The 11027-nt window shown below is 57.4% G+C and overlaps 1 protein-coding gene across 1 annotated transcript; it reads right to left on the reverse strand.

Annotated features, from left to right (window-relative positions):
• Positions 1-1344: 1344 nt before the first annotated feature.
• On the reverse strand, positions 1345-7097 carry FOXF2 (forkhead box F2). Its single transcript, XM_072851363.1, has 2 exons — positions 6046-7097; positions 1345-2235 (listed from the first exon to the last, which is right to left on the reverse strand). The coding sequence occupies exons 1-2, from the start codon at positions 7052-7054 to the stop codon at positions 2069-2071; spliced, it is 1176 nt and encodes a 391-aa protein (XP_072707464.1). The 5' UTR covers positions 7055-7097; the 3' UTR covers positions 1345-2068.
• Positions 7098-11027: the final 3930 nt, after the last annotated feature.

Below are 11027 nucleotides of genomic sequence, written 5' to 3' on the forward strand. Positions count from 1 at the left end.
CGGAAAGAATGTAAACACAGCACTGTGGTCGGAGCAAACTCTGAAACTGACTTTATAATTTATCACAGGCCCTGAGAAGCTCGGGGAAGAAAAGGGCATGCTGGAGCATAAATATATATTTTAAAAGATGAAGAGTTTTATCTCTATATATAATTACGTCGATATAAGTTTCTGTGTATAGCGGTACGTGCGTATTTACATATATACGTGCGCATACACCTATACCATTTTGCTGACACTCTCCCGCTTTCCGGCGTTCGGGCGCGGGGCCGGGGAGCGTCGGGGCGGCGTGGCGGGGCTGCCCGGCTTGCGGGTTCACTGGGGTACGGGGCCGGCCCTGTCCCCTCCCTGGGACGGGACGGGCTGCGCGGGGGGCGGCGGCGAGCTGCGCCCGCCGGCGGGGCCGCGCGGGGCTGCCCCGGGGCCGTGGCCGTGGCCACCCCCGGGCCGAGGCGGGCCGTGCCGTGCCGGGTGGGTTCGGCGGGCATCCCCCGGCCGGGGCGGCCGCGGGGGCCGTGGGGTCGGCGCGCCCGGGGGCGCCTGCGGGACGGGCGGGCGAGCAGCTCCCGGCGCCCGGCTCCGGCCCTCGGCCGCTCGCCATCCGCAGGGCACGGCGGCATCGTGGGGAAGGGGTTTGTTTTGCTTGGGGTACTTTGGGGGCCCTTTTCTGTTTTCTTTTGTTTCTTTTTTCCTTTTATTTTTTCTCCCCTCTCGCCCCCTTCACTGGCCACGCCGTTCTCGGTGCCTCCCCCCACTCCTTATCAAGTCACGGTTTTATCGCGGATCCCTCTCGCCGCCCACCCATAACGTGCCCTCCCGGGTGCAGCCCCGCGTTGCACAAGGGCTCCTGCCCCCGCACCTGGCAAAGCCCCGTCGGGGCACGGAGGGACTCCGACGGGGCTGCGTGGGCAGGCGGGACGGGGACACGGGGACACCTGGACAGAGCCCCAAACGGCGGGGAGGGGGTTTCGGGCCCGAGGGAGCCCTCGAAGAGAGGAGCCGGCAGTCTGGACCCTGCTGCTTTTCTGTCCACTGCCCCGGTTATTTCGAAGTCTATCCAGCAGCGGGGAAAGCAGAGTGGGAAGTGGGGAGGGCGGGAGGTGCAGCCCAGAGACCACGGCACTGGCCCCCTCGGGTCAACCGCTCGCTCCCCTCCTCCACCTCCAGCGGCTGGAGGATTTGGGGTTGCAGCTTTAACGATCTCGGATGCCGGGGTGGAAGAATTTTCTCAGAAGGAGCCGAGGGAAAAATAAGTGCCTGTCCAGTGCACAGTCGTTTATATACATTTTATTGGAAAAAAAGAATTTGTACATCAAAATATTTTGGCAAACTGTAAAAAGTATACATAAGTGCAAATATATTCTCCTTTTAAAGCAATAGTGTGTGAGTATACACGAGATTTATTTAAAATATTTTTTTAAAAAATATTGTGGTAGAAAACTTTTGTAAAAATAAAAAACAGAACGTTGTATTGCTGCAATACTGAAAAAAAAAATTGAACTTTTCTTAAAGTCTATACACGAAAGGGCTAAACAATACTGTTTTAATAATATCAATCGGTCGGTGCTGAAGTCCATAGAAAGTGTCCTCGGTGGGGCTCGGGGAGAGGAAAAAAAAAAGAAGTAAATTTCCCGCTAACGCAGCAACGGAAGGGGGAGTCCTCGCAGGTGCTGAGCTGGGAGGTTTATTTTTCCTATTCAAAGACACTTTCTCGTATAAAAATATATCGAACTTTTCCCTTTCCCAAAGCTCGACTCTTTAGGAGATCGCAGAAAGGCGCTTTATGATTAAGCTGGTCAGACTTGGCATAAGGACACTGAAGTCCCACCTGACCCGACACATCACTCAAGGCATTTTTCTTTTAGGAAGAGCTTTGGAGTGTTATATCGGCTGTACGTGTCCTTCAAGGGATGGAGGGGGATGGAAAACTGCTTCCTTAGGTAATTTTGCTAAGTGACTCGTGTACTATCAATGCTATCAGAGTGCACATTATAGTTAATCTGCGTGGGTCCGTCTATACCTCGGCTCTGTTCAATGCCACCTGATTGTCTCTGTTGGGGCGCTGCCTTCACATCACGCAGGGCTTGATGTCTTGACAGACGCTTTGATGGTGGTGATGGTGGTAGTAAGATCCACTAGCGGAAGGGTGAAACGAAGAAATGCCATTAAAATTGAGGACAAAATCTTTCCTGTCACACACCGGGGAGGGGTGATGCTGGTAGCGAGGCAATCCCACTGCAAGAGAAGGAAATAACAAGAGCTGCTCAGAAGTCGGGTAGCTCTGCTCGGGCGGAGCAGCCCTTTCTCCCTCACCCGCAGGGAGGAGAGGCTACATACAGCAGCAGGGCTGACACACTGCTTCGTTTTCCCAGGTCTCCGCTCCCTCCTGCAAGGTTTGGGAGCTCCTCTCTGGCTTTCCTGGCAGCGGGCTGGGCGCTGCCCCAGGGAAAAGCCCGTCCCGCTTGCAGGGCAGAAAGAGCGGCGGGTCCCACCGCCCCGAGCGAGGAAGGGACGTGGATCCCCCGGAGTCCCCCATCGCCCCCGGGTGGGCTTGGGGCTGCACCCGTGCTCGTACGACCCCCCCGTGCCCGTTCTGCGGGGGGGGGGGGCTATAAACTACACAACCGTGTGGCACACAGGCTGCGGAGAGGAAGGCAGGCGGAGGTGGATGCCCACGGACACATGCACGGCCGCATCCCGGGCGCACGTGTACCTGAGGGCACCCTTCCAGTGTGGGCACACACGCGGGGTTGTCTGCCCCTCTGCCTGCGTGTTGATCAGCGTGTGGGGTTAGGTCAGCCTCTGCGTGTGGGGTTAGGTCAGCCTCTGCGTGTGGGTTTAGGTCAGCCTCTGCGTGTGCTGTAGATGAGGAAGCGCGTGTGTGCGAGGAGAGGATGAGACTTGCATGTTTTTCTGCATGCACCACAGCCATTTGAATCTGATTCCCACCTTTGCTCCCTCTTCTCCCTCCCCATCCCATCCCTGGGAGGTTTTTGCTTTTGACTTGAACGGCTGCAGGTTGAATTCCAACCATGATGTGTTTGTGTGTTGATAGTGTATTTATTTATGTGTGTGTGTGTATGAACGTGCATGCCTATACGCATGTGTGCTTTCATAAACACATAAGACACACAAGACACAAAGTTCATAAGACACAGACGGAGGACACCCTATGGGTCATCAACAGCAACAAGCAAAGTACATCCGCAGCACCGACATATAAATGACCTTGCAAATTCCCATTTTCATTTCCCACAGCCTAAGGCAGCCTTTTGGGGGACAAAGTCCAAGGGCCGCGTGGGAGCCCACAGCCCGCGCCGTAGGACCGCACTGGGATCTTTAGTCTGGCAGGGTTCCTACTGGATCTGGCAGGGAGGGGAGCGTTGCCTGAGCAAGGCCTGCAGGGTAGAGCCAGAGAGGGATTTGATTTGGCATGTGGATGTCAAACTCGGCTAGCGGGATCCTGTCAAATCTGACAAAGGGTCAAGGGGAAAAAAAAAAAAAGGAGAAAAAGAAAGAAAAAAGAAAGAAAAAAAAGCAGCAAAATAAGAAGAGGAGGGGGAAGAGACAAACGTTCCTGGTTTTCCCCAGGGTGGCGGAGCCGACCAGTTTGGCCGCGGCCCCCGGCACTGTGCAGGCGGCGTGCACAGCACGTCTCCTCCGGCACTGTCCCCTCCTTCACCCCGCAGAGCTCACTTTATAAAAGTGATTATTTCGCTGGATTTCCTCGGCTTTCTAATAACCCCGCTGGTATGCTCACCATAAACCGGGGCACTTTATTACAATCCTGATTCAATCATTTAGCAGGATTTAATAGTGTGCGAAAAAAATCTGGCTCCCCCCGCCCCCCAGTTTCAAAATCCTTTTAGCAGAACCGAGCCTCCTGTTTCCAATTTTTTCCTCTCTTATTCTTGGGTCTGATGCAATTCCAAGGTTTTAAGTCCACCCTGTCGCTGTCGTGAGTAGGGGATTATTGACCGATCAACACCAGTTGCCACCGAATTTGCTTTGCATTTAACTAAGAGAAAGAGAAAGGCGAAATTCACTTGCTACTGCTGTTGTGGGGAGAGGAGGAGAAAGATTATTGCTGGTAATAATTACGAATGAAGGAGCTCGGATCTATTTTCCCCATCTCCTTTCGCTCTGCTAAAACGTTTGCACTGCAGAGATTTTATGTAACACACACGAATGAGGATTGGATCCACACAAAAAAATAAAGGGTTGGGGTTTTTTTTAGCTAATCAAGGAATGGGGGTGGCTTCCACTAAAGTCCTGGGCCCAGATCCTGAAGCTGTAGAAAGTAAGCGGAGAAACGCCGTTTTACAGAGCGGTGGCATTAAATCTGAGCTGCTGGAAACGGGCGCTCGTCGTCGGCATTCAGAAAGAGTCCATCGGTCCGTCTGCGTGTATATCCGCCCTTGAACAGAAACAATTCGGATTCAAACGGCCCCAGCCTCGGCAACCGTGCTGGGACCTTCGGGGGGACCAGTTCCCTTCCTCTCTCTCCTTCTGCTTTTTGTTTTGAAGAGCTGTTCTTGGGCTGCTTCGAAATGAAAATTTCTCTTCCAGGAGTCGCCTTTCCCACCTTGGGTGTCTGTCAGGAGGAGGGGGCAGCCGCCTCCCAGCCCCGCTCCCCGGGCCAGCCCCACTCCCGCGCCACGCGTGGCCCCGTGGACCCTGCGCGGCCGCCCGCGGGGCCGCAAGGAGTAAAACAAACAGAGGAAAAAAATCCAAAAGAAGGGAAAAGAAAAGAAAAGAAAACAAACAAACAAATCCACGTAACAACAGCAATAACAAGAAAGCAAAGCAGAAATTCCTAACGGTAAAGGTACGCATTTCGGCGGGGGACGCCCTTGTGAACCCGCCGGCCTCTCGCCCCGGCCCCCAAAACCACGTGGAAGGACGACCTGAATCTCCGTGGGCACGGAGGAGCCCATCTGGGGCCGCCCGGCGTCCCCGCAGCCCTCTCTGCGCCGAAAGCCCGGTAAGACGGCGGCCCGCTCCGCAGCCGCCTCTCCCCTGGAGCCACCCCAGGGCTATTCAGGGGTTGGGGTTCTTTTTAAGGGAGGGAAATTTGCAACCGCTTGCTCTCCGCTGAGACCTCAAGCCCCTTCTGCCGTGATGGCAAGGCGGCTTCCCCGGCGGCCGGGCTCCCAGCTCGCCCTCCCCTCGGCCGCAGCAGGCTGTGGCGAGGCCGGGGCAGGCTGCGGGGCTCGCAGAAGGGCAGGAGAGTGATTGACAGGCGCCCAAGGAGGGGGCGGGAGGGGACCCAGAGCTGGGGGTCGCCTGTATTTGTTACTTCTTGAAATTCCCATAAAATTGAACAAGACCCCGCTCTCATAGAGGTTAAGTCAGGCTAAAATCCTCTTCGGTGTGGTCCAGCCCAGACTGTCTTTGTTTGCTTAACCTCCGGGACCCACGTTTAAAAGGGCTATTTGGAAAATTTCCCCCTAAGAGCCCAACATCTTTTACCCATTTTTGTGCTCGGATTTTTCTGAGCAGACATTGTCTGTAATCGCCGGCCGGGGGGGTGGGAGACAGAGACCAGAAAACTCTTTCCCTCCGGTTGCAGAAACACGCTGGATCCGCTTTAATCCCTCTCGCATTTTTCAAGATAAGCGGTTTGGTTTTTTTTTTTTCCCCGCAGGGCTTAGGGGATAATATTTAACGCCTTTTTGTGATTACCCCCGCGACGCGTCTCCGCGGACCGCCCTTCACCGAGGCGGCGGCGATGCCTGCCGGCGCTCCCCGCTAAGTCAAGCCGCCGGCACCGGCGGGGACGTGCGAGCCGGGACGGAGCCCGGGCGGAGCCGGGACGGAGCCGGGCTTTCCTCGGAGCTGGGCAAGAAGGAGGGATGCTCGCAGCCGTACCCACAGCCCCCCCAGACGTCCCCCCGTCCCGAAACAGAACAGGTCCGACCCACGCGTGTTTTACTCCTTCTCGCAGACAATGCCCCCCCCCCCCTTTTCCTACGCCGTGGAAACCCTCGTCGCCGGAGAAAGCCCCGCCGGCGCCGCGCTCCCCGCCTCCCCCCGGGTCCCTACCTGAGAGGTCGTCGCGGGGGCTCTGGTGCAGGTAGCCCTGCTCCAGGGAGTAGGAGGGCACGCTGGAGTGGATGCCGGAGGAGGCGGCGTTGGCGGCGGGGAGGCCCTGCTGCTTTATGTAGGGCGAGGCCCCCGAGGCTGTCCAGTGAGCCGAAGGGCTCGTGTAGGGCGAGTGGCACTCGATGGCGCTCGCCATGGCCGGCGAGGAGGGCACGGGGCTGCTGCTGCTGTCGGGGCCGTAGTCCCCGTTGGCAGTCACCGGGCAGCTGGCCATGTAGGTCGAGCCGGGGTTGGGCGACATGTGCGGGACGTGGTGGCCGCCGCTGAGTCCCTCGTAGCCGCTGGCCATGGCGTTGGGCATCATGTCGAGGTTGTAGCCGTTGGAGTGGCAGGCGAGGGAGGCGGGGGGCGCCTGGAAGTCGAAGCCCTGCGGGAGGATGGAGGCGCCGAAGCCCAGCCCGTTCATCATGCGGTACATGGGCTTCAGCGCCTGGCATTTCCTCCTGAAGCCGCGGGGCCGCCGTCGGAAGGAGCCCTCCTCGAACATGAACTCGCTGGCCGGGTCGATGGTCCAGTAGTGGCCCTTGCCCGGGCGGCCCAGGCCCTTGGGCAGCTTGATGAAGCACTCGTTGAGGGAGAGGTTGTGGCGCACGGAGTTCTTCCAGCCCTGGTAGGAGCCGCGGAAGAAGGGGAAGCGGGCCTGCAGGAACTGGTAGATCTCGCTGAGGGTCAGGCGCTTGGAGGGCGAGCTCTGGATGGCCATGACGATGAGGGCGATGTAGGAGTAGGGGGGCTTCTCGGGCCGCCGCAGCCCCGAGCTGGCCTTCTTGCTCTTGGAGGACGCCGCCGCCGCCGAGGAGGAGGAGGAGGTGGAGGTGGAGGAAGAGGAGGTGGAGGTCTCCAGGGCGGAGGAGGGCGGCCGGCTCATCTGGAGAGCTCCGGGAGCCGGGCTGCAGGAGCGGAGAGGGACGGGGGGCTCCAGCCGCTGCTGGCCGCTCTCGGTGGTCATCTGGCGGAGGGAGGGGAATGGGGCAGGGTGGGGTGAGGCTGAGAGGGAAGGGGGGGAGCCGGGCGGGGTGGGTACCGGGGCGGGGTGCCCCGCAGGGGAGAGCAGGGGGCGGCGGGAGCTGCTGTCCTCCGGGCACCTCCTCAGCGCGGCGGGCGGCGGCGGGGCGGCGGCAGCGCCCTGCGCATCCCTCCCCGCGGTCCCTTGCGCAATGGCTCCTCTGCTTTCCGCCGGAGCCAGGCACTGGGCGGGATGGACCGGCCCGGCCCCGGCCCCGGCCCCGGCCCCGGCCCGGCCCCCGCCCTCCCCGCGCCGCGCCGCCCGCGGAGGCTCCGCTCAGCGCCGCTCCGCTTCCTCCTCTGCCCCCCACCTGGGGACCATCCCGCTGCCTAATCCGGCAAGGGGAGGAAGAGCAAGAGCCCCCCCTCCAATCCCTTCCGCACTGTTATTCTTTCATATACACTTTTTTCTTGCGTAAAAGGCACAGCGCGACCGCCTATCAGTTCCTTCAATCTTGCTCTTTTTTTTTTTTCCCTTTCCCCGCAGACCCCCCTGAATCCGGTCGAGAAATCAGCAGAGATAGAGAGAGAGACGGAGAGGGGGAGCGAGAGGAGGGGAGGGAGAGACCACCCCCTTTCCAGCTGGCCTCTGTCCACCCGTCATCTGGGCAGGAGGCGCTGCTGCTGCTGCCGCCGCTGCTGCGGCACCATCCCCGGCTCCCTCTCGCTGCCGGCCCCGCAGCACGCAGTGACACCGTTCACCGCCTCCCCGGGGCTCCCTCGGCCCCGCAGGCACCGGTCTGCCCGCTGCTCCTCGGCATGGCCCCGGGGCGAGGGGAGCGGCTGCCAGTCCGAAGCTCCGCCGCTGCGCCCCGCGGCACACGGCACCGATGCCGCCGGGTGCGGGCGTGGGTGTGTTGCTTGTGAGGGGTCGCCCACCCTGCGGAGCCCCAGGCAGCAAGTGGCTGCTGCTCCCCAGGTCTGCCAGACCTCCGGGTTTTAAGACTTCTCGCTATCCCTTGCCACCCCCCACCCCCCTATAAAATGCAATTCATTTTCCAGGGCAGCAGGGGTCGAGCCCGAGGACCAGGGATGCGCCCTCCCTCCGCCCCCCGGGGACGTCCCCTCGGTGCAGCGGGTGGGTCACGCGTGCTGGCAAACGCCGTTTGCCGGAGGAAACGGGGCGCCGGAGGGGGCAGGGAGGAGGGGGGCTGGCGGAGGCACAGGCCTGCTCCCAGATGATGGAGGAGGCTCCAGGATCAAACTGGAGACGGAAGGAGGACGGCGGCGGCAGGACGAGAGGCAGAGCAGACAGGGATGCTGGACCAAAGGCAGGGGGGTGGGAAGGACGCGAGGAGAGCGGGACGCCGTGTCAGCGTGCCTGCAGCGCTGTGTGTGTGTGCGTCTGCGTGTGTGCCTGTGTGTCCGTCTGTCTCCAGCGCAGCTCCGTGCTGAGAGCTCGCTGGTGGGTACGGGCAGGGAGGGGGTGGGGCTGGTCCCAGACAGTGACCTGCAGTTGAGTGGTAGCAGGCTTTTTCCATCAAACTCTGCCTGGATACCACACACAGAGCCCAAGTGTCAGTTTACTGCCCTGAGCCCGGCTCCTTTTCCCTAAGCTCCACAGTAATTAGACAAAGAAAACCTAAATTAACTGAACAGGCGTCGACAGCTTCCTCCAGATCACCACTGCTACATACATGGGAATGTGTCCGAAAATGGCTTGATTGTACCTGACGATCAGCTAAGAAAAACACTACCAAGCCCGGCAATGTTTACTACACATTTTTAATAGAAAAAATGATCGCCCAGTCCATAGACCGTGTTTACCTTTCCTGAGGCATCGATTTACATTGTTCCCATCGTAAAAAAAATATATATATATATATATATATCTCTATATCTAGCTCTATCTATCTATCTGTCTCTATAACTTCTTTTTTTTTTTTTTTTTTTTTTTTCCCCTGGAGGGGCAGAGAGGCCGACGTCCGATTCCTGATCTCGTTGTAACGACTTATTCGGAATATTTTTAAAAAAATATCCGTCGTTTTATATATAAACATCCTTCCCTGCTCTAGATCGGCGAGCGAGCGTCCTTTTTCGCCTTCCGCGACGGGATACCTGTCTAAATGTTACCCTCGGGTGACATGCTCAAGTCATTTCGGCCATCGTCAGCAGGATAAATGTATTAAATGCAAGGGGGGGGGCGGGCAGACGTCGTCTGAAAATCACTCTAACCTATCCCCGTTTCGGATAACTCGTTTTGATCATTAATATTCGTCGAGCAGAAAGAGGCATTTACTGCCAACGCAGATGTCACGATATGCGAAGGTGTCGTTGCTTTCTCCGCGGTGCGAGACAGGGCGGACAATGAAGCAAAGCCGGGCAGGGCAGCCCTGGGGCAGAGAGCCGCATGCTGCTTCAGTCGCGACTTGACACAGTCCTGATATGAGAATCGGGGGTAACACACTCAGTCAGGAGCCTTCTACCTGTTAGCAGTGTCCTCTTCCCAGCAGACGCTTGTTTGAAACAGAGCATTAAGAAGTCTCCAAGACATGGTACCGAGACTTTAAAAGATGGTTTGAAGTGCCTATGATTAAACAGAAGTGCATTTGCTGTTTGGTGGAGATGTTTATTTTGGTTGGTGTATCCATTTCTGAGCTGATCCCAGCTTTGGAGCACAACTGGTTTGTTTTACCAGAGTATACGGAAATTAAACTTTTTGGCAGATTTGGTTACTCAGATGTTGTTCTATAATCATCGTTTTTATTCTAGGAAATCTCTTCATTATTGCGGTTTCAGTTTCATGTTCATAACACAGTCCCCTCTGCTTCGTGGGCTAAATGAAATAAGTTAGACTAAACCGGTTAAGAGAATGGGAGACAAATATGAAAGATAAATGTTTACGGTTATCTTGGAGCCCTTTTCTCTTCTTCTTCTTTTTTCCCCCCCTCTTTTTGTTATTTTTCTGTTATTTTCCTCCCTTTTTTTAACTGCGTGCTTCAGGCTCTTTCCTCTCTTCTGAGGTCCTGCAGATGAGAAGCGTTTTTTCAATTAAAGCCGAGACTGAAACTTAAACAAATCCCTCCAGTATTGTAAAAGTGCGTTTCCTTAAGCCCTGGAGGATTTTCCTCCAACTGTCAGTTTCAGGGTGCCTGGATTTAGATCTCGATCTACAGCGGCTGACAGAGATCCCTTTCCGCATGAGGGGCAGGCGGGCATTTTAACGAGCTGGAGGAGCCGAGCAGCCGCAGCGGAGCGCCCGGCAGCCGGTCCCGGCGGCCCGGGGCGACCGCCCGGGGGGGCAGCCCCGCCGCGGCGGAGGGAGCAGAAAGGCCGGGACGGGAAGGGACTCGCAGCGGCCCTGCCCCGTCCTTTGTGCTGCTCCCGGGACCTCTTGACTTCTCGGGACCTCTGGCAGTAGCCGTGCGATCCCGATGTTTGTTTGGAGAGGTTTTTCCGCTTTTTCTTCGCCTCCCCCCCCCCTTTTTTTCTTTGAGTGCGCAATGGGTAGCAGGCGTGACTCTTTTTATAGATGTCTCCCTGAAGGCTGCCATCAGGACCCTTCTTCCCAGCTCCTGTTGAAGGGTCGGTCTGTCTCTCCTTTCCCGAGGCAGAGGAAAAGGGGAGATTATCACAGCACCCGAGGGATTGAGACGCCTCCCATCTCAAGGGCAGGCAAGGACATTCAGCGCAAACGCAGGGGCCTACCTCTCCTTGCGGGAAAAAACCCAGCCGGACCCCAAAAGCATCACCAGACGTGCTCCCTCTGCAGAATGGGCACCTCTCTCGTAGCATTTTGCAGGGGCTTACCTGGGGTATTGCCGCACAGGTTTGGCTGGCTTCCCGTGAAGATACCCTGGGAAATTTTCAGCACTGCCTAAATGTGGGGGGGAGCTAAGCCTGGGTCAGGACACCTCCACGAAGGTAGCGGTCGTGAATTAGCAGGGCCGCACCTTTCCCTTTCCTCCCTGCTACAC

The sequence above is a fragment of the Ciconia boyciana genome, chromosome 2 (genome assembly GCF_034638445.1).
Source record: "Ciconia boyciana chromosome 2, ASM3463844v1, whole genome shotgun sequence".
Taxonomy (NCBI): Eukaryota; Metazoa; Chordata; class Aves; order Ciconiiformes; family Ciconiidae; genus Ciconia; species Ciconia boyciana.

Bases quoted from the DNA above. Each gene is read 5' to 3' on its own strand.
- FOXF2 (XM_072851363.1), bottom strand. From the start codon at position 7,054: ATGACCACCGAGAGCGGCCAGCAGCGGCTGGAGCCCCCCGTCCCTCTC. The intron at 2,236-6,045 runs GTAGGGACCCGG...CTTCTCTTGCAG, and splicing joins CCCCCGCGACGACCTCTCAG to TGGGATTGCCTCGCTACCAG.